This window comes from Rhinolophus hipposideros, assembly GCF_964194185.1.
Source record: "Rhinolophus hipposideros genome assembly, chromosome: 16".
NCBI classification, from domain to species: Eukaryota; Metazoa; Chordata; class Mammalia; order Chiroptera; family Rhinolophidae; genus Rhinolophus; species Rhinolophus hipposideros.
Genome location: NC_138062.1, coordinates 20,298,003 through 20,321,500, shown reverse-complemented (window position 1 = coordinate 20,321,500; position 23,498 = coordinate 20,298,003). Strand labels below are relative to the sequence as shown.

Genomic DNA, 23,498 nt, shown 5'->3' with positions numbered 1-23,498 from the left:
AAATTTCTATACTTGCTCAAAGAACCGGGAATTCTTGAATCTTTCAGGGTTACTGGGCCTAGCTGGGATATGGCTTCAGAAAACACTTAAACCAAACGATGATTAAGAGAAATAAAGGATTCCAATCTGCAGGAATGGGGTGTCATTTTAAAGGGGTCATTTTGTGTATACAGAAAGACACTGTGCCCAGAAAAATAAAAACGGAGGGTGTTGGGGAGAGGTTTCCTCCCCTGAGCATATCTTCAGAGAGGATAACCCCTTTAAAAGGTAACGTGCCATGACAGTCCACTATTTGCTTATCCAATATCCATTCTCCTGTTTCCCTTACTATCAGTCAGATCCTTGATTTTGTTACAGCAGCCTGGGGGCCTGGCCTAATCATGTGCATGAACTGTGTCACCTGACACAGTTCTGATCGGTTCGATTACGTAGAAATTGTTGTGTGGGGTTTTTCTGTAAAGCAGCTTAAAAGTGGGGGGGGGGCACTCCTTTGGTGCACACACACTCATGTGATCTATGGTCTTCCCCTTCTTGCTGCCTGGAAATCAGATACAAGGGCAGAGCTAAAGCCGCTGTCTGCCAAGACCGAAGAAAAGGTCCGCACAACAATGGACCCCTGCAAGAGTCCCTTTACTCCTGAACCAATGACATCTGTAATTTTTGCTGTGGGAGAAAGAGAAACCCTTTCTTGGTCTACTTAATATTATTTTGGGTTTTCTGCTACCAGCATCCAAATACAATCCCTAACTGATAAAGTTGTTCTCAGTATAATGAAGAGAAATGTGAGAAACCATGCAAGAAACAAGTCCAAGAGCCCAAAAGGGTACAGTGGCAGGGCCTTACACTCTGAGTGAGCTCCTCCACAGTGGCACTTGCAGGCCTTCCAGCCACGCTTCCTCTCCTGCTCTTAGAACCTACTATAGCTTTGAGGGTGACACAAGGGAATGTTTACTGCGTGAAGACCAAATCTTGGGTTCTAATCTCCATTGGATTGAGTCAATCTCTTAACTACCTGTGTAATAAAAGTAGTATCTGTCCTGCCTCTCTCCCAGCATGCTTGGAGGAATCAAATAAGAGAATGACATAAAAATGCTCTTCAGAAACTTTTAAAAAACGCTATGTAAATGTGAAGCAGCATCATATTATTATTGCTCCCAACCCCTATTTCATTATTTTCAGAACAGATACTACTTACAACTTAAACAGACTCAATCATAGTCCTGATGCAAAAATCAACATTTAAAACACTGTTTTTCAAAAATCTATTTTAATTAATTACTCCACTGCAGGAATGAAAGGCAATAATTACTTAATATGATTCACATGTGGAATACTTGGCATTTTTTTTTATGCTTGAAAAAAGTCATGCTAAATTTTCTCAATATAATATTCCTGTTAAATGTCAATAGAAGATAATAGCTAGCATTTGTATAGCATGTTAGGTTTTATAAAGTATGTGCATACACATTAATTCCTTTGATTTCCACAGTAATATTGATTTATATGTAATTATGCCCAATTTACAGATAAGGAGCTAAAGCTCAGAAACATCAGTACAGTTGTTGAAACAAGTTGCTGATGAAGAATGATGCTTGTTAATGATAATCATAGGGTAGACCTACAGGCTCCATCAACAACAAACATTAATTTTTGGTGTGCCTGGTTGTCTTTATATACTTCTCTGTTGAGACAGAACTTACCTACAGTCCTAGTTTTATTCTTTGAATTAATATCTATCAACATTTTCTGAATTCTTACTATGAGTTGGATTCTATCAGACATTTTACAAGCATTAGGTAATACCCTGGCTGTATTATTATATACAATTTACAAGGGACTAGGAGCTCAGAGAGATTAAGCAACGTACCCAATGTCACAGAGCCAGCAAGCATAAGACCCACAGTTTTCTCTGTTTGCTGCCCAGAAAAGACCAACAGCAGTGTCCTGTTGACTAGTTCCAATTCCTTCTAGAACTTTGGGCCCTCCAAAATTTGACATCTTATGTACCCAATCCCATTTCCTATCAAGAGTCTTACCTTTGATGTGGTTGATGTTCTAATGAGGTTCATCTCCTTCCCTACTCCCCAAATATGTAGTGCCCATGCCATGTTTGTTCTAACTAGATTCCTGCCCCCCCATCCCCAAAATATTCTCTGTCCTCTTCTTTCCCATCAAACCCATTTATCCTCCATGAACAGTTCAATCCCTTCATTGTTTCCCATGACTTTATTTTCTATCCTCTTTGGCTTTCCATAGCATGGGCTACTTTGGCCATACCCTGTGATTCTGTTTCCCAACAGTGTCATGTTTCCACAAGACTGCCAAGCCTGCTAGGAGAGAAAGTCATTCATATGCTTCTTTCCATCCTGGCACAGCTCTAAGTCACACGATGTACACAAACACAAACACACATGATCAATACACTCTTGGCAAAATAAATGAATAGTTCCTCTCTTTTTGGACCCAGCTTTCAGGGCCACCTGTTTCACAGTAGGCTCCCTATTTCACAAAAGGAATTCCTAAAACTATAACTATTAAGGAAACAAGACATACAGCCAAGTAAGACATTAGTTTTCCTTTGAGGAAATCAGGCCGAATATGCTAAATACAGCATTTGTGTAGTTCTTTGGTTGTCAAGGACAAAACAGTCTTGGCCAGAGTTTCATGATCTTATTAGGTTCACCTGTTTGAGATGTTCGCTGAGGGCAATTCTCAAGCTTCCATTCCTTCTGTTTAACATCTCACAAGTCATAAGGGTGTAGAAGATGGCGGTACACACCAAGGGCATGCAGAAATAGAACCCGAACAGCCACCAGTCCTTTGCATTCTGGTAGAACTGTAAAGTGAAGAGAAAAGAGAAAGAAGGAGGGTATTATAATGTCGAGTAACTGTGCAGTACCTCCAGGGCTTCAAATCTTCATGCTTGTACATAAGTTTGTATATTCACGCTCTCTGGTTGTGATGATGGGCTTGAGGGTGGTGCTCCAAGCAATTATATTGGAACCTCTAGAAATTATCCTGGCTTTATAATAGCACATGAAAAATAAACAACTGCATTTAAAAAAATTATTCTGACCAAGATTTTTTTTTAATAAACTGAAGTTGGTTTTAATTAGACAATGGAAGAGCCCAAAACAATAAAAATCATTCCCTTCCAACCCTTAACAAAACGTGATTCTGAGACATACACAATATATATTTATCTTTATTTATTGATGAGCCTCAAAATTTTCTAGTGCCTGGTTTACTTTTGACTGTTATGGTCAAAGTGTACTTCGCGTAAATATCTTGTTTGGAAACAGGAAAGGTTCTGTACGAATGACTTATCTGTGTAGCTTTGGTTACTGGGAGTTAACGCTTTGCCTGGTATGCTTGCCGTGTAGCCAACCTCTGTGAGCCATCAATAACCGTGCCCCTTCTCATTGTCTTTTAATACTGACCACCTGGAGACTATCCAGACAGTACCTTATCTGAAGGCGCATTTAGCATTATCTCCCTCTGGGTAGGATTTGCAAATACCAGGATTATTCAGTTTTATGTCTTTTTAAAGGAGAAAATTTAATACCCTATAAAAATGGAAATTTGAAAATTATATCCAAATTCTTTCTCCCACTAAATTAATCACCAACTTGGGAAGAAATGTTTTTCCTTTCCTTATTCTGTTTCTCTAGACTGTTTATTTACTAAGGATAATGCAGCCTCCTGTGATATCTCCGTTCCCACAGTGAAAACTAATCATGCTGCTCTGTGAAAAACTGGACAGTTTCTGAATATAGAAAGAGGCCCAGTTGGCTACATTTATAGCATGTCTATTAAAATAATCTATAAATGGTTCCTGAGGAAAAAAAAGTTCTGGGCAAAGGTTCTTAACTATTTTTATGCCATAGACCCCTTTGGAAATCTGGCGAAGACTGTAATCCTTTCTGAGAACAAGACTTTTCCATGTATAATAAAATATGTAAGATTAGAATAGAAACCAGTTAATAGAAACAGCATCAAAATATTAAAAACAAAATTATAATACAGCAATATAGGTGTTTATTAACAAATTAAATGACAAATCTAATGATGGTTCTAATATCTATCAGAATGTTGAAGCAATTATGATGAGCATAAATGATATTTCAAGATTATATAACTATTACTTGGTGTGAAAATGTCTGTTATTTGCATTAGTGAAAAACATCATGGTACTGTTAAATACTATTGTGATTTGTTGGCTACATGCATAATAAAAGGAAATGATAAATTTCAGTTAGAAGTTAGTGAAAATACACATGCAATTGATTTTCCACTCAAATTCATGGACCCCTGAATTTTATCCTCAGGTTAAGTACAAACTCCCAAAAGAGTTGGTTTATTCAGATCTGTTTATACAAATATTTCCCTGTTCACCTCACACTGTAGAAAGATTTCAGTACTGAACTTGAAAAACAGTCAATAATAACAAAACTGAAGGACTCTCTTTTTGTTAAAGTCCAGCACAAACACTCCTTTAAGCCCCTCTTCAGTTTGTACCCCCTCATCCAGGTGCATACTGGCTGGTGTGAACACCAAGCAGCTGCAGAGGGTCTGGAAGCTGACCCCTGAAGGGCATGGGTGGAGTGCCCTGCCCCCTCCATGGCAGAAGCCTGTAGAGAAAAGGGGTCACACATTGCTTTTGAACTGATGTCATCAGCCAAGGTATGGAGGGGCCTCCCTCCAGTCCACCTGAGAGCAAAGTTGAGGAGGAAAGAATGGAACAAAGAGGGGGAATAAAATTAGGGGAAAAAAGAAAGGAGAAGAAAGAGCACCCTAGATATAAAAAAAATGACGAGTTCAAACTCCGACCCTTTGTGGCAACCCTCCGGGCGCCCCCTGCCTGAATGGCAGCCACCCTTTGCTTGACCTCTCTATACTGGAGACTCAGTCACTATGAAATATCCCATGGCCAGTTCTAGTGATTAGTAATCTCCTTTTTCTATGGAGCCTCTTCTCTCCAATGTTTTGTCAGAATATTTCTTTTTTTCTTTTTCTTTTCTAGTCAGAAGTATTTCGATTGCTTATTTACACAGCCCAAATTCTGATAACCTCCTATTGACTAGTTTGTTTTTCACCATGGAGATTCGACTTAATAAAAAAGTCAGCAGATAAGCAGAAGACCTTAATTTTAAGCTTGTCAGTTTGGCAGCTTTCCTGAATAATTTTAATTTTAAAACAAGAAATCTAAGCAGGATAAATGGTCAACTGTAAAACCACTAATTTTATGAATTTTCCAAGTTAGGAAAACATACCTTGAGATGTCTGTAAGTGATTAAAATGTGGAATCTGAACTGCATGAAACTTAGATCAAAGCACTAAATTATGCTGATGTAGGAGAAATAGTTATGCTTTGGCTTTCTCCCTCAGTCCACATTTGACTAGTTTTGCAAAGGAAATATGCATTTTAAACATGCTTCCCAATACACTCAGTCATGTGATTAAGCTTTTGAGAGAAACATTAGTGTGGTCAGGTGTATTAAATAACAACTGAATTTGTTAAACCGAATACTTTTTAAAAAAATTTCTTCAAATTTATATTTGTTTATTACACATAGAATCTGTACTAATATAAGTACATGTAAATATGCCTTCCTACTTTGAGTTAGTAAATCTATCTTTAAAAAAATGTTTGAGCAACATGCATTTCCCAAAGTAACATAAAATAAGTATCAGCATGTCTGTCAGATGGAAAACGTTGTGCTGTATTCCTTATTATAAAAACAAATAGTACTTTACACATACACCTCTGTCTCTTTTTCTTAGTAAATTATTTCAGAATTCTGAGTTGTTTGGTGCCAAACAACAGTTTTGTCTATAGTTGTGCTACAGTACAAGAGTAAAAACACAATAGTTCCGTTGTGCGAAACTCTGGTTTAACATCTTTTTTTTTTTTGTCATGCAACTGAAGAATATTTGACTGAGCCAGCGGAATGAAACCACACTGGGCACTGTAGAGGCATCAACAAGTCTTGGTTCATTCCCTGGGAATTATGCCTACCTGCATGAACTTGGATGTGGCATTGAGCATACAGGTTTTGTGCTGTTCACCCTTGTATTCAAAGGGCACCATGACGAAGCCAATTGCTTCAGGGATGGCCAGGATGAAAGAAAGGATCCAGATGGAGACAATCTCGATGGCAGTGATCAAGGGAATCCCGATTCCCTGAACACGACTCCAGGAGGCAACCGCTCTGTACCTGAACAAACAAACAAACAAACATAAATAAACAAAAAAACCAGGGGGGCAATGGAATGAAGTTGTTAGGAAACTTTAAGTCACTTCAATTAAAAATGTTTAAATGCTGAAAGTCTCCTCCCTCCGGCTTTTTAGGAACGTTCTGTGAGTCCTGGTGTGAAAAACAAGTGTGGCCATGAAGAGGCCCACCCACTTGGAAATCAGTTGACTGGCAGGTCTGAGTCTGAGGTCTTCATTTGGGGTCCAGCAAAATCATGTGAGTTTACAATGTGGCAGCATCAGATAGGTGTGTCTATGTTTTTTAAGCTGGGGGAAATATTGGATGATGGAAAGTATAGTGAAAGCTGTTGTTCCTTGTTATGGTAATATCTTATTCCTCTTTATATATTAAAAAACTTGAAATTTATCTATGAAGTAGAGTTAGATATCCTTAAAGGAGTAGTGACCATAGATATTCCATCATTTTCTCTCTTCTTCTACCCTCAAAACATGAGCACATTGGGCTTGTATCCAGTGGCAGTTTTAGTAAATTAATATTTCTGCTAACTGTCAAAGAATGACTATCTCTCCCATTATGGTCCTGTGCTAAAGTATCTCAAAATGAGTTCAAGATACCTTGATTTCTAATCTCTAGGGTTTATAGTATAATAGAAAAGAATGGTTCATACAAAAGTATAGAATATAAATGTTACTGAACATTTATATCAATTGTATCAATTAAAAAACAATTAGCATTGAGACATTGCATTTACCTTATTTCTTACTTTAATGTTTTTGTGAAAATAATCACATTTAAATGTTAAGTCGAAAGAAAGTTTGGTTTCTGTAACTCTGCTCTTTGACCTGATGTGATGGTCTGCCGCTAACTACTTTTAGACTTACTATTGAGAAGGGATCTGGGATGTAGTATGGTATTTTTGTGGCTTCATTCTTGAAATTTTTGTTGCTGTTGTAATGGAAAGGAAACATTCTCTTTTTATAGCTTCATTTGATAATGGCAGAACAAGGTTGTAAAACAGACCAAGGCATTGGAGACAGGTGCACATGGGTTCACAGGACGTGTGACATCATGTGGAAGATTATTCAGCAAAGACAAGGCGAGCTACGAGCTACCCATATCCACCAATATGAGCCCCTATCACTTATATTTAGTGTTCTGTCTCAGTACATCTGCAAGGTACATCTGAGAAAATAGAGCCTCCAGGAGTTATGCTCTGTTGTTCTTCACTGTAGATTAGAACCTATAGTTTTGGTATGCATGATGGTGCCACACGGCTTATATACAGAACAATTTGCTGGAGAAATGTTTTACAAAAGATTTTTAGGGTAAATAAGATTGGTGTACAATAAGACTCTCTAAAGAAGTCCAGATATTACTTTAGAATGGAATAAAATACAGCTATGCAAACAAAAAATCCTTTTACAATATGGCCAACACTGCATTTTTAAATTTATGGTTATTTCCAGTGGGATAAAGACTGCTATTTATTTTGCTTTCCATTTCTGTTTACTTTTCTTTGTTGCCTTATTAGACTGGCAGCCTGAGGTTCAGTAAAAGCTAAAAGGAATGGAGACTGGATGTCTATATCCCGAGGCTGTCAATGAGTTATATCTATTTCTTCTCCTCTCTTCTTAGATCAGTTATCAGGGAAGGTGATTTAAATAAAAGCACTTTATCTCCTAAGGGAGTGAGAAATCCAGATTTCTTGGGCAGTATTGGGGGTAGAAAGTGGTTTAATAAAGAAAATGTGGTAAATGTGTTCTGATGATGAATATATTCACAGTCCATCTTCATTGTATGATGTGCTGTCAGTTCCCAGAATATTATGCCTATAATCCAGTGTAAACTGAACATTTAAAAATAAATAGAAGTATTTTCATAGTCTAGTTTAGCAAATGATTCATAAGCAGTCTGCTCCTTCTTAACCCACACAACTGAGAATTAGAATATTTCCTTTTGTAATCACACTGATCTTGATAAAACCTCCATGAGATAACAACCACAAAAGCATTTAGAAGCAATCGTTTGTGAGGATGAAGGTGGTGAAAGGTATGGAAAATAAGAAGTATTGGATGTTCCAAACATGATTTTTATGGAGTATAACCACACAACACACATATACACAAATATGTTCTCCTTACTAGGTGTGATTATAAATAGCCTTCAGTCTAGTCAGTGTGTGTGTGTGTGTGTGTGTGTGTGTGTGTTTGTGTGTGTATGTATTTGTGTTTATATTTACATTTATATTTATATATGATATCTGCCCTTGCCATAGAAAATCTGCAAGTGTATACCTAGCCCCCCATAACTGATATTCCAGAAATAATGCCTCCTCATTGAAATGCTTTCTTCACTTGGCTTCTTCTTCATTCTCCTGGATTTCCTCCTGCTTTACTGGCCACTCCTTCTCATTTCCTTGGCTGGATCCTGCCCACTCCTCTTTGTGATCCCATTCAGTCTCATGGATTTAGTATCATTTAAACTATCTATATACTGATAATTAATTATCGAATTCATAACTCTAGCCTAGAACCTCTCCTCTAACTCTAGCCTTGTATATCCAACTGCCTAATTGAGATCTCTATTCGGATATCTAATATGCATTTAAACTCACCAAACCATACTCCTGGTCTCCTTCCTTGATCCCAAAGCTGCCCTCTCTCCAGCCTTTACCATCTCAGGCCACAACTTTGAAGTTAGCTTTCACTCCCCTTTTTCTCTCCCACCATACAACCAAGTCTTCAGCAAACCCTGTAACCTCTTCCTTCAAGATAAATGCAAATGCAACCACGTGTCACCATCTCACCTGTTATCATCCTGCCTGGATTACTACAATAGCTTCCTAACTGGTCTCCCTACATCCACTTTGCCCCACTGCAATCTACCCTGAACACAGAAACCAGAGTCAGCGGGTGAAAACATAAATCATTCACATCGCCCTTCTGCCCAAATCCCCCAGTGGTTTCCCACCCTAATGGGAATGCCTACCGGGATCCCCAAAGCTGCTTCTCCTCTTCTTTACTCAATTGTGTTTTGTCAGAGGCCTTCCCTGAGCACCCTACTTAAAACGGTCAATTTCCACTACAAAATTAACCTGTCCTGCTCACTCTGATTTATTTTTCTCCGTAACGTTTACTACCATGTGACCAACCAAATATTTTATTTATAGTTTTTGTTTATTGTCTATGTCCATCCCTCCCTTTAAAACATAGGCTCCATAGGGCAGACAGTTTGTATGTTGGTCACAATATTTAGACAAACTGGTGCCAAATTAATGTCTGTTGAATTGAGCATCTTCGTTTCCTTACCATGCGTTTGTCTTTCTTGGCCCAAGACAACAGCACACGACATTTCTTTCGTGTGCATTTTCTTATTTTTTGAGCCAGCCATGAATTAGACAACAGATAAAGAGCTAATACTTTTAGAATCCTGCAACCAAATACATTAAAAACCAGGAGGGACCTTTGGGGGGATCTTTTTCCCCTTTGTGTTCCCATGGGGAGTCTGAGGACAGGTGTGTTGTCACATGCTCTGCCTGATGTCCAGTGAAATTGGGGATCCTGGAGCGGGGCTCTGGTCTGCCAACTCCAGGGGAGTCTTTTCTCATGCCATCACCTTATTTATACAAATTAAAAGTATAAATTCCATGTTACATGTATGTAAAAATGTTTGTTTATAGACATACTGTTTATTTCTATAAGTAGATTTTTACATGTTTTCAAGGCCAGAGGCATTTAATGCATATTTTTGAATCTTTAAGGTATTGTCTGCGATGGTCATTAAAATTTTTAAAAATTTGTTATTGAATGTGCTTTAAAACAGTATAAAATAAAACAAATTCTGAGGATACTATTTCAACAAAACCTGTTTTTTGTTTCTTCTCATTCTTTGTTCATTTCTATTCTCATAAACATGGTTTGAATATATGTTATAATCATATCAGTTACAATTGTATTTTTAGCTTTATTCACTTTTCATTGTAAAAATAGTCTCATGTTTCTACAGAGGCATAGCATTTATTAATTTAATGGCTACAAAGTCTAACAGGATATTTATACAATTTACTTAAATCTTTCTCCTATGATCATATTTCTAGTGTTTCAAGGGTGTGAATAATACACCTACAAATATGTTTATACATATAGTTTTTTTCTCTTTTTGAATGGTTTTCCTGGATTCATCTTGAGTGGGATTACTGAATTAAGGGAATGAAAAGGTAACTGAATTACCTCAAAAAAAGTGCCTACCAAGTGCGTCTCAATGCTTCCTACGTTAGAATTTATTATTTTTCCTTCACTTTTGCTACTTCCATAAGGCAAAGTGGCACTTCTGTCTTCACCTCTGCACATCTTTGATTAACAGCAAGCCTGACTATTTGTAATATGTGTTTATCATTTATGTCTCATGTGCTAGACAAACCAACTGCCATAGAGAGCTTTAATGGCAAAATACTAGCAGGGAGAATTTTGAAAGAAACGAGGTGTGGTGTATGAAAAGACAGCTGTGAATACTGTGACATTTCTTCAACTGAGTCCTTCAGCCTGGTGTACCTGGAATGATGCTTTGCCAGTTTCAGGCCTGTCCTCGAAGCAGAGCGGCAAGGGCCCCGTTGGAGCCCTGAGCCTGCTGGACAGAATGTGTTAAGAGGCCCTAGACTACATGGAGAGGGAGATGGGCTCTGTTAGGTCAAATTTCCAGTTGTTCTTGCCAACAAGACAGTCATGTGAGTCTTGGACCCATGAGACAAGTTCAGCCTCTACCTGAAATCCATCAAGAGACCCCAGTCCCAATGACAAAGAGAAGAACTGTCCAAATTCTTGCCCCATGACATGGTGAGATATTAATAAAATGATGGTTGTTTTAAACTGCTAAGTTTTGGGGTAGTTTGCTATCAAAGAAAAATGAGCTAGCAAAATTAACCAGTTATCTGACTTGGACCATAGAATTAAGATTAAAAAAGTGAATAACTATGTGCAATTGAGAACAGACCCCAGAATGAGACCCCAAGTTGCTCTGTAGCCAGTGTTTGACTTTGTCTCTGTCCAGTTCTGGAATTAAATGTGAATGATTCATTCACCCTATGGTCTAGGATGAAAGCTTTTGAAGTAGAAATGTCAAAATAGATTCCGTACAGACAGGTCCCAAAGCTGAAAGTCAATGTCAGTGAAATGTAAAAATAATAAAGGACCCAGGGAACAAAGAAGAATGAGTTTATTACCAAGGAAAACCCTGGATTAAGGAACATTTCTGTGGGAGTAGAATTTTAAAATGGTTTATCTCCTTGATATAGAATTGAGACCAACTCTTAATAAAAGAGATGCTTGAATTATTCTCTTTAAACCACGAGCGTTTCATTTGATACACCACTGATCATTTGTGGTTGATCGTTCAGATCATTTGTCTCCATGCATGGGGGTGCTATGTATGGGTGAGGTGAACCTGTACCAGAAATTGGAATCTATGATCTAAATCCCTTCATTCTCCCCCTTCTCATCTTCCCTAGGACACCCTCCTACCCCATAGTGAGAGTTCTACTGGGGAGATGAAGCTCAGAAAGATGGTCCTCTGAGATTCCCCTCAGGAAAGAAGAGTGTGAGCTAGAGAAGGAATAGAGGGTTTTCATGATTTAGGAATCCCATTGTCTGAATAATTCCTTCATATGTTTTATTCTCCCTTGTTCCTTAGTCAATATCTTCACAACCATGAAAACTAAAGGCCTTATTCTTGATGTCTGTTGTCATACGCTTCCTGCCCAAGTCTCTGTTGGACTAACTTATAAATTCCTCAATCTAGGGATAATTTATTATACAGCTTGTCATTGAGGAGTAAGTGCCTTAAAATATTTTTTTTAATTAAGAAAAAGTTTATTAGATAGATTTATATGAAATCTATAAGGAACCATTATATCATGCCATATAATACTATAAAATTTACTATAAATTTTGTAACAAGAAAATATATTACAGGAGTGAAAAGGTGCCTACGTTTCTCATCAAACCAAGCAAATTGTTTCCTCTCTCTTGTCTTCTCTTTTCCTCAGTGCCTGTCTTCTCGGAGGAGGATACCTAGCTACCTTAGAAAAGACTCTGCTGTTTGTAGGAACCAGGCGTCTTCCTTGTGTTCATTCTCCTATTTGTCATTCTTGTTTGTTATCTGCTCTTCTTGTCTGGCTTTTGCTTTTGGTTAGACGATTCCTCAGAGGCACAGTTTTTTTCAGAATGCTGAGTAACTACTAAAATTCGTTATCATCTGGTTTTTACCTAAACTTTGGGACAAAGTTTAATTTTTTTAATGAAATACTATTTTCCCACTGTTGATGGTGCTTTTGTAAAACCCAGTAGGGATGGAAGTAGCTCCGGGCTGGGCATGTAGTATCTGTATGTCTCCATTCACACAGGCCTCTTTGCTCATGTCTCTGTGCCTGTATGTAGTGATGTTTCAGAGCTGTCTAAACATAGAGAATTAGGGTTCGCATATAATAAAGATCACAGGCATGAGCTGTGCAAGTGACAAAACTAAAATATATAGATGCCATTAAGTAATGAGCCAAATGGGTAACAGATAATAGAAGTAAATAAACTCGGAAAAGGTTTTCTGCTTATAGAAGAACATTACAAAAACCCATCACTCCATCCCTAGATGTAACTACTAATAATATGAATCATATTTCTTTCAAGGAATTTTATATTCATATATGTATTCACATAAATTATGTTTAACATCCTTATCCATTTCCCTAATATGGGGCAATAAGTTTGCTTTCAACTTTTTGTTGTAAATAATCTTGTAAAGAACATCTTTGTTCATGAATTCTCTGTTCAAATTTTGGATTGTTTCCTTAGAACGGATCCTAAAAAGAGTAAGTACTGGGTCAGAAGGCAAAAGCCTTTGTAGGATTTTATTTTCCAGAAGGGCTGTTCAAATCTCTACTCACATCAGATATTGAGAAACATGCTTTTTAATTAATGAAGGGGGCCAAATAAACATAACTGGCAAAATGTTCTAGATAGAAATTGCCTGAGCCAAAGATGGCTAATAATCAGCAAATATGTAAAGCAAATTATCAACAGAACAAGACTGTTAATATTTTAATGTACTTAAAACTACAACTGTCCTGGGTACCAACTCCCAAGGCTCCTTGACTTCCATTCTTTATGACAAAAATGATTTTCTAAATCCAACAAAAGAGAAAGGGAAAGAACCACGTTACCTGTCAACGCTGAGAGCACAGAGATTGAGGACAGTGATCCCCACTGAGGACTTCTGCAAAAATGGGAACAGCTTGCAAAGAAATACGCCAAAATCATTGTGATCAAAAGGCCAGCGCCCAGCCAGCAGCTGAAAAAAGGAGACACTGTGGTAAGAAATGGCAGACCTGGCGTGAAATACATGGATACGCATTTCTAATTATCTCCCAGTCTTCTAAAGTTCATTACCCATCATGTTTTGCAGTTAGCATGGCGGTAATATTCTTACTCTTCTTATTATTTTTATATTTTAAAGCCTCAGCAATTTGGGATGATATGGAAAAGGATAAACAAATATAGCAACAGAAGAGATAAACCTTGATCTTATATGGAGTAGTCATTCCACCTGTTTTTCAAAGAGTAGCAAAAGTGTGGGGTTTGGGTGACAGCTTAACAGAGTAGTAGGCGGTCATCTCTTAGCAATTCTTGCTAAACCAAGAGTAAAGCAAGTCATTTTTAACCAGTGGCATTGGAAGGTTGTATTATCTCTTGGCAAGCAGCCAAAGTTCTGAATGCAAGGTTATGGATCTGGAGAATACTGGGGAAAATGAAATGGTTTAGGATGTACTGGCTTTGTCAACTTGTTAACACCGAAAGCCATTTTGAACTTACTTTTTCCTTTGTGCTTAAGTAGGTGTGTCATAAGTGACCTTTATCTGGGCTCAAACTTCCCTTTATCATACAGAAAAATGTGGTTACTGTGATCTATTTGTAGCTTTTGAGGAAAACCTATTCTTCCACGTTGACAACTGAAAATCTTTGTTGGTAGGAAAGGACAGACACCCTCTAGTGGCTGTGGTAAGTAGCAAGAACATAAAGTTCCTTGCAAGTTGCTCATATTTTATCAAACTAGGTAGGTATTGTACTAGGAGCAGAATAGTTCAGCTGCTTAAAACGGGGAAGGGCATCTCTGCTGAATATATGATGCCATTTCAAGAGTAAAAATGGTACTGATTTTCTCTCTCATTTTTGCTTAGTGACTCAGAATTTTTTTACTTTTATTTATTTTTTTAATTTATTGGGGTGACATTTGTTAGTAAAATTACATAGATTTCAGGTGTACAATTCTGTATTACATCATCTATAAATTCCATTGTGTGTTCACCACCCAGAATCAGTTCTCCTTCCATCACCATATATTTGATCCTCCTTACTCTCATCTCCCTCCCCCCACCCCCCTTACCCTCTGGTAATCACTAAACTATTGTCTGTGTCTATGAGTTTTTGTTTCTCATTTGTTTGTCTTGTTCTTTTGTTGTTTTTGGTTTATACACCACATATCAGTGAAATCATAGGGTTCTCTGCTTTTTCTGTCTGACTTATTTCGCTTAGCATTATACTCTCAAGATCCATCCATGTTGTGACTCAGAATTTAAACTTACTCCATTCAGTAGGAAACACTATCCTACGAGACAAACGTCTTTTTTTTTTCTTTTTGTTTTGCAAGGTACCTATTGCCATAGCAATTCTTAGTTGAGCTTTGAATTCCTATAATACCACTTCTAAAAGATTGTGTGAGGTTTAATTTCATGGTAAATGTGGTCATTAACGTAAGTCCATTGAAAGAGGGGGGGGAAAACCAGTAACCCATAGATACAAAGTCAGAACCTACGCATTTTGAGAATTTAGTAACATAAGACTCTCTACTTTTATGGCTAAGACCCTGTAGGACTTAATTTTAGAAGTTTTCTTTAGTTTTCAAACATACTTTCCTTCTGAATAGTTTTCTAAAAGGACACTTTCCTTCAATCCATTCTTGCCTCCGGTCTCTTCTTCCTCTTACTCTAACGAGGCCTGGTGGGTGTCTTCTCAGAATTTCCACATAAACTTTTGTCCGAGGACAGCTGACGGGTTTTTCACAGATATACTGCCCTTAACTCTGACAGTTTTCATGAAGCTGACAAACAAGTATATCGTTAGTGATGGCTGGTTATTAATGCTTTATGCAAGTAGAGCCATAAAACATTATTTCTGGGGTGAATCACCCCCATAAACAAAAGAAAACCTGAAAATTACTTTTTATAGGATTGGAGTTTAGTGTTTTGTCCCAGGATTGTAATTCTCCACTAAAGACAACAGAGATGTAATTAAAATGTGTAGGAGTTGTTATAGGATCTGCTTTGGAATAGTTGAACTGTTGTGGTTGGTTCACTCCCAGACACAGAGGATCCTAAAATCCATGGGGATGGATTTCACAATTCACACGTCCAACAACGAGGAAAAGAAAAAAGGAAAAGGACATTTCTTGCTCAACAAGGGAGACTCTGAAATTCTCTGAAAGTGTAAGTGACAAGTGCTAAGAAACATGATCCAGAAAAACCCACAACTGAGCATGATTGTTTCAGGCTTTTTCAATCTCAATAGAATTCCCTTCTCTCAACCCCTTTTGCACACTTGCTTAAACTTTTAACTAGGGTTAGGTGTAAAGGAAGGACTGAAGGGAAGGATATCATGGTATCGGTGGGTACCCAAATAATCATTAGAATTATCTTTCTTTGACACAAATATATGTTTTCTTATCTTTGTTGTTTTTTTTCTTTTTCCCCAGGAGTGAGCATTGATTCTTGTTGGGACTTACAGACAAAGGGGAATGAGAGAAATCATTGGAGGAAATATTTAGGTACAATCACAGTGTACACTTCGATAATCCATATCCACTTCATTCTAAAAGATGTGTGGATAGTAACTGTCCCAAAGGAGCAAGGGAGATTCAGCCCCTACCAGGAGGCAACTTCTCTTTCGTGTTAAAGGTGGCTTCTTCCAAGAAGCCCTCATTCACTACCCAATCTCAGGGAGGACCTGCTTATTCATGTCTTTTATGAAAGCAATGCTGGAGTAATCTTACATTTAAAGTCTCCTTTCAACTCACTCTGTTTTAGCAATAAAACATCATACACAAAAGAAAGGGGGCATCAAAGAGGCTTAGAGTGTACCTCACCCATTTTTCTCTTATTAGAAGAGGCATTTTGGAACTTCTGAAAGATTACTGGGGATGCGTCCTTTCTTTTATATACTAGCATTTAAAATTGGAAATACAATATTTAAAATGGTGAAAAAGTAAGCTGTATAAAACAATAAAGAAAAATAAGTCTCCGTTCCAATCAAGTCCCCTAAACTTCCTGTTCAAAGGCAACCGCTGTTAATTGTTAATTGTGTTTTCTTCCAGAAAATTCTTATGTACATAAAAGCATATGCCCTCCCTCCTTTAAAAAAAAAAAGCAAGTGGAACCATATGGAAATAATACCTATTAACAGTCTTTGATGATTTTTTTTTTCCCTAGGGTACTTTTCTGGGAAGCAGTTCTATTGCATAACGGAAAGGTTTTGATTTATCAAAGCACATCAATGAAACAATTGAGCTAGGATAGAAAAAGATAAGTAACTGCTTAAGGTAAATCTAGACCATGGCAAAAGAACTCCTTGATTTCACTAATGTGAATAAGTTACTATGAATTCAATGAAAGAAAAACCAAATTGGTGTGACAAACTAACAAGTTGGATTGGTTCACAGGGTTAACCTGACACCTTGGAGAAGCCATAGCTCATTTGTGCCATAAAAGGGTCTGCGCTGTTGCATAACCCTCATATTTATAATTTCTGAGCACATTACACAGTACCTAGCACATAGTAGGTGTTGAATGAATGAATGATTTCAAATCACTCATTCAGGATATTTTCATATTTTGAGATTTACGTAGTACCAATTTTGCCCTGAAAGCACATTCATCTTGTAATTCACTTTCTTTTTAAAAGTTGTTTCTTAGTATCTCACAGTAGTATTTCAACTCTTAATGTTGAAAGAAACAATGTACCAAACCAACTAGTGGTTTGAGGAAGTGGAAGAACACAGTTCCGTTAAGTCCCAGGGTGAAGAGGGGCTGTCACAAACTCTTTGCTTGGCGACCTCTCACTTTGGGCTGGGCTGGGATTGCTCAGCCTGGTAAGGGCTGCTGAGCAGCACTTGGAGAAGGTGCCAATCCTCTGATTTAAATGAACACACGCCCTCCCCTTCTCCAAGGGATCCCAGAGGAACACCACAGAGCAATCACTGAGGCAGCAGAAGGCCGCCTGCTGAGCTCGGGGTTCACTGAAGGGCATGTGCCTTGGTTCTCGCCCGGAGGGTTTTGCACCAGTTGAAACAAGTCCCTGAGCATCACAGAAAACTAAAATACTGCTAACTGGCACAGACTACTGTAGAAATCCTGTATTTGTGTGGCTGATTTGGATTGTGTCAAAGTCAGCATCACAAAATTGACAGGCTGCATTTTTTAACCTGTCAAAACAGATTTACTGAAGCACTTGTAGCACGTGATACAGTGATAAGCACCCTATGTTCAGAACGAATAGATGGCAAAGCAGGAGGTCCATCCAGTACTATATTTAGTACAAAGCGGTATCTACTTGGTTGGGATCTTTTCGATATGTGCCATGTTCCTGTTTATCTGTTTTCTGGAACACACTCGACAACCAGAAAGTATGCAAAAATGTAAGGAGCCAAATGGTTGAGGGGACACACACATCCTAAAGCTCACGTACTTGTGGGCAAACTGCCTGAGTCCTCACTGCAGGTAGATTTATTTTGACTTGACACCCAATGCTATAATAGTTAGCTTTTATTGTTCTTTAGTCCATTGCACATCCAAAGGTGCTCATTAATGAGAACCTTCCAGAGTGATATTCTCAGTCTTGACTGCACGTTAGAATGATTTAGGGAGCTTTTAAAAGCCCCAGGGCCCAGGCCATCCCTCTCGGCTAGTGCTTCTCATGTTGGCTCCCAAGGGGACATTTGGCAATGTTTAGAGACATTTTTGGTTATTGCAACTGAGTGGGGTGGGTGGGTGGGTGGGGAAGACTAGTAGCATCTAGTGGGTAGAGGCCTTGGATGCTGCTGAACATCTTGCAATGCACAGGACAGCCTCCTTTCTATCCCCCCCCCCAACCAATAATTATCCAGCCCAAAATGTCAGTAGTGCTGAGGTTGGAGACCATGTCACATACCAATTAAATCAGAATTTTGGGGGGTTGAGACACCAGCCTCGGTCGTTTTTAAAGCTCCCAGGTAACTCCCATGGCTGAGAATCATTACTGTCGTGCGGTGGTTCCTGAGCTCTAGCGTCATTAGAATCATCTAGAAGACTCCTTAAACCTGATTGCTCAGCCCCACCCCCAGAGTTTCTGGTTGGGTGGGTCTGAGATGGAGCCTGAGAATTTGCATTTCTAACTAGTTCCCAAGCAATGCTGACGCTGCTGGCCCACCACCCACACTTTGGGAACCACAGCTCTAGAGGTACCATGATTGGGAAAAAAAGGATGCTGATAGCCAGAGAGTGCAGGAGGGGCAGACAAGAGTCTAAAACATTGATGGAAGAAATAAAAAAATTGCAATACTTTGGGACCATGTAGCTAGCATCTCATTACCCTCTCACCCCACTAGTACCTAAGGCCATCAGTATGTAGAGGTCGAGTTTAATCACAGGTGACCTTACTGGTATGCATTACCTTAATGTTGCTGTCTAACACCCCAGGACTCACCAGTGTGGCACTACAAAATAAAGCTGCTTTCCCCCCTCAATTCAACTTAGGTTGTGAACCCATAAGACTTAGGTTCATGTGCAAGGTTTTCCTGTTACTGTGCGATCATTGGTAAGCCACTTCTCATTCCTGTATTTGTTAAGAGGGGTGGTTCTCATACCTGCTACAATGGTTGATGACCATTTGGGAGGCTCAAATGGGACAATGCTTATGAAAGAATTCTGCAAACTGAATATGCATGACACAATGTTAGTTCTTTTGAACTGCTATGATTTGTAATTTTAAACTGAAATGTACTATTTACACCCAACTCGACGAAAAAAAGGATACTTTAAATGAATTTACCCCCTTTTTATTCATTCCAGATGTGAATATCCTCTGCTGTTTAATATGATTACTTGGACATTATTTTTGTTATCATCATGGCATCTTAATAATGGGATAAATAAAACCAGTAGCACATTTTTTTGTGCGACTTTTCCCTCCACCCTGTCTGGTGAGGCTGAGGGATTCTCCTCCTCCCCTTCATCTCACCCCACCCATCCTAGACAGGAATGAGGGATTTATGAGTATAGTCTGAAATCACTGAAAACCTCCTAGTAAATAAAATGTTCTTTTCCTCGCAACATGAAATTTTGTAGGGTCCCTTGGAATTGTATAGGATGGACTAGCTACCAGTCTTCAAAAGTGGGGTTCTGAGGTTTTCTTTCTTGCTGGACAACGGCTTGGGATGTAGAAGTTGGTACATCGTCAAATCAGTAGTAAACGAAAACATCTTCCAACAGCACAGACTGGGATCATTATAAAGGCCTGTGATACCCAGGACAGGCCTTTGTAATGAGAACATGCTCTCTGGCTGTTGCAAACCTCACATACAGTGAAATAAATCAATCATTTGCGTGACCGAGAATGGATTTTGTTCTTTCATTATGCTTTAATTGCTTCAGGACTGAGGCAGAGCTTTCATAGAAATAAGTGATATCAAGCCTGTGGCTTCTACCCTCGCCACACACTTTTCCCTTCAATAGGCTCCTCTTGCCTCCTGACCAGCTCAAGAGTTTGGAGCATATGACAAAAGCAGAGCAGAGCAGGGAATCCATAAATGTTCTTGACTCTGGCACTAGGTGCCCTCTGTGCCCTGGGGAGATGAAGGAGCACTCCTCTTTCATTCAAGCAAGAGGCCTGGCATAGCAGTTAATTGCGGGCCCTGAAGCTTGACTCCCTGGGTCAGACTGAAGGCTCTGCTATGTTTCTGACATGGTGATCTTGGCATGTCAGTCAACCTTGCTTCTTCTCAGCTTCCTCCTCTAGAAGATGGTAGCTACCTGGGAGGATGACTGTAGACAACAGAAGAGACAATCCATAGAAAGGACTTAAGAGAAGTAAGTATCAGGAAATGTGAGCTCGTTGCATGGCCTATCATTTTCATTCTGTACTTTCTGTCCTGTTTGCCAATGAGAGTGTGACGGAGGGTCACCCAGGCATTGGGTGGTGGCAGAGCACAGAAGCATAAAAGAGCCCATTCTCAAGGAAATTCCGACCTAGACGATGAACATAAGTAATGGTTCCTAAAGAAGCTATATGCAACATTCTTTGGGAGTGCACCAGAAGGAGAGAGTGTGGCAGCTGGCAAAGGGACCAGGCTCTGGAACCCTCTGCTTTGTGTCCTGGCATGGCTTAGACAAGTTCACTGTCCTCCGTGAAAACAGGAGATACAAAGAGAACCTATGCCAGGTGGGTGACGTGAGTCTGAAATGAACTAATTCATGTGAAGCACTTAGAACAGCACCATTACAGATTGTAAGTGTTAGTTCTTGTATGAGAAGTTTTCTGAGGAACCACCTCTATTAATCTGCACTCAGTTTGGACAATATGAAATTGCTGCTACTGTTTGCTACCCATATCTCTCACTATTGGATATTCAGTGTCCCCGTTTTTGCTGGAGTCTTAATTTTTTTAGGATCTGAAAGACATAGATGCTAATAACGACCGGGTTGGGGGTAGGGGAGAAAAAAATACTTTTTAAAACCAGAGTTCCAAAGACTTGAAGGTTTTTTTCCTTAGAGCAATGATGTTTCACCCAAGATATTGGTTTATTATCCCCAATGGTCTCAGCCACTTGAAGGCTGGGAATGAAAAGAAATGTCTTTTTAATAATACTGTCTGCTATAAGGACGCCAACCTAGAAGCGAGGGACCTGAGACTTCTACTTATTTTGCATAAAACCCAAGTGTCATTGGACGGAAACGATTTAGCTAAAGCAGAAAACTCAGAAGTGCTCAATATCAAAATTGCGCAGATTAGTGCCAAACATATATGTCAATACTTTAAGATTTAATTCATAATGAGAGAAGATTTATGTTGGAAAGGATGGATTCTGGCTTTTCCTGAAAGGAGAAAAGATTTCACACATATGACCTGAGTGGAGACTTATATTTTCTCAAAACAAAGTGCAAGTATAGTTAATTATGGAAAATGAGTGCTCTAACCTGGACACTCAATAAGGCCCAAAATTTATTGAAAAATTTTATTGTTTATTTTGATTGGTGGTCCCCATAGAAGTACACACTAGTACTTATTTGAAAGAAACACACAGGCAAAAACAAAGCAGAACAAACCAAAACAGACTAACATAGATCCCCACTGAAAGTTAGGTAGTAGCCCCCCAAAAAACCTTACCAGAAAGGTGGTAATAACTAGAAAAAAAGGACAACCAGTGGCATATTTGAAAGCATACAGCTTATTTAATGTATAAACTCTTCAGGACTGGAGTTAATTCTTCATTGTGAAGGATGTCATGTGGTCACAATTATCCTGTGTGTAGATGGAAACAATGACCAACAAAGATATGGTATGCAGTATGAAGAAAATGATACCATATGTGTCGTTTGGGGGAAAACACTGTTGTGTTATAGCAAATAAGATTGAAGTGATTATGAATATTTAGTCACATAAATTCATTAGAAAATAAAACTTCACAATTTCCAGTAGCTAAGGCAGGAAGTGAAACAGGAAGACACACTCAAGATGTCTGCGTTACCAGTCTATGAGGCATCACATAGAAATGAGATGCATTTTAAAAATTCACCCATTACAGTTTTAGGAGCCTAACTGTCTTGTGGGGAAGTGCTATATGTGGTCTAGAGAGTATTAGAAACCACAAAAGTTATATTTGATGTGAAGAGGGAAGGGTGGGACATACTGAAGGAGAAGTTAGAAATTCTGGCTTTCAGCTGTCAAAAGTCTTTGGGCCTTGGTTCACTCCTCTGCCAAATAAGAAATGGTGGGTTAGAACTAGATTACCTTTAAATTCGCTGCCAGCTCTTAAATCGTATGATTTGTTTCACATCAGAGTTCCAGTGTGTAACTGATTTCTTTGAAACTATTATTAATTCCATTTAACTTAACCTCAATTCTTCCCTTCATCTTATACGATTAATTCATTTTCCCCCATTTTTCTTTTATCCTTCCCATCATTGAGTATTTTAATCCCTTTTGCCTTTTAAAAAAAATTCTACCCCAAAAGATAAAGGATGTCAGAACCAGACTGAAGCCTTAAGACTATTTATTTTCTTTGAATGTATGAACAGTATTTTATTACTTTCCAGGGAAAAAGCTAAACCATATAGTAAATTTGCCCAGTGACCTATAAGCAGCATATTGTAAATATAATCCTAATTATATGTAAAATGCAGGAAAAAAGAAGTAGGTAAGTGGCTATTTTACGCTTCCAGTTAAGGGGCTATTATAAATAATGTAAAATTAAAGCTTTTAAAAGAGTTTTGAAAATTAGTTTGATATTGCTTTATTCTTATTTATGGTCATTTGGAAATGAGATAACATTAAGTTGTACTCGTCAAGAATAACAGATTTTAACCTAGTTTTACTTCTAGTCTTGATATTTGATACCTGCCACATCTCCTGTTAATAATTTTGCTTATATTTACTGCTAGTAGGAAAAACAAAAACTTACAAATTTGGGGTCTAATATCATTAGCCTACAGTGACACTGGAGTTTCTTTTCTAGAACTTGAGTACTCAGAGAGATTTATACCATTTCCTTGAGATTAAGGCCAAGCTTTTCTTTTCTTTTTTCTCAAAAGACCTGGTACATTGTTCCACATGCAGCAATTGCCTAAGGAATACTGACTGCCACGAAAGTCTATTATTTAAGCGAATGTTACTCAAGCCATTCCAGTAAGCAACGCTTATCTTAGATTTAAAAAATTATAGCATCTCAGGCTTGGACAGGTACTTAGAGATCAACTAGATCCACTGTTCTGTAAGTATTGTCTGTAGACCGCTGGGGATCCCTGAGAACTTTTTATGAGATCTGCAAGATCAAGATATCACTAAGAGGTTATTGCTGTTTCACTGGCTGACATGTGTGCTGTTGGTGCAAAAGCAATGGTGGGTAAGGCCGCTGGTGCCTTAGCAGGAATCAAGGCAGTGGCACCAAACTGTGCTAATAGTCATTGTATTCTTCACCGTCGCACACTCG

The 23,498-nt window shown here is 38.5% G+C and overlaps 1 protein-coding gene across 2 annotated transcripts in view; it reads right to left on the bottom strand.

Annotated features, from left to right (window-relative positions):
• EDNRA (endothelin receptor type A) overlaps positions 1-23,498 on the bottom strand; it is a 48,926-nt gene that overhangs the window by 5,606 nt on the left and 19,822 nt on the right. For both annotated transcript variants that reach the window (XM_081077575.1, XM_081077576.1), the window contains 3 exons: positions 13,429-13,556; positions 6,020-6,218; positions 2,684-2,836 (listed from right to left, as the gene is read on the bottom strand). In XM_081077575.1, coding sequence (XP_080933701.1) covers positions 2,684-2,836; positions 6,020-6,218; positions 13,429-13,556 — 480 coding nt within the window. The remainder of the gene's footprint in view (positions 1-2,683; positions 2,837-6,019; positions 6,219-13,428; positions 13,557-23,498) is intronic.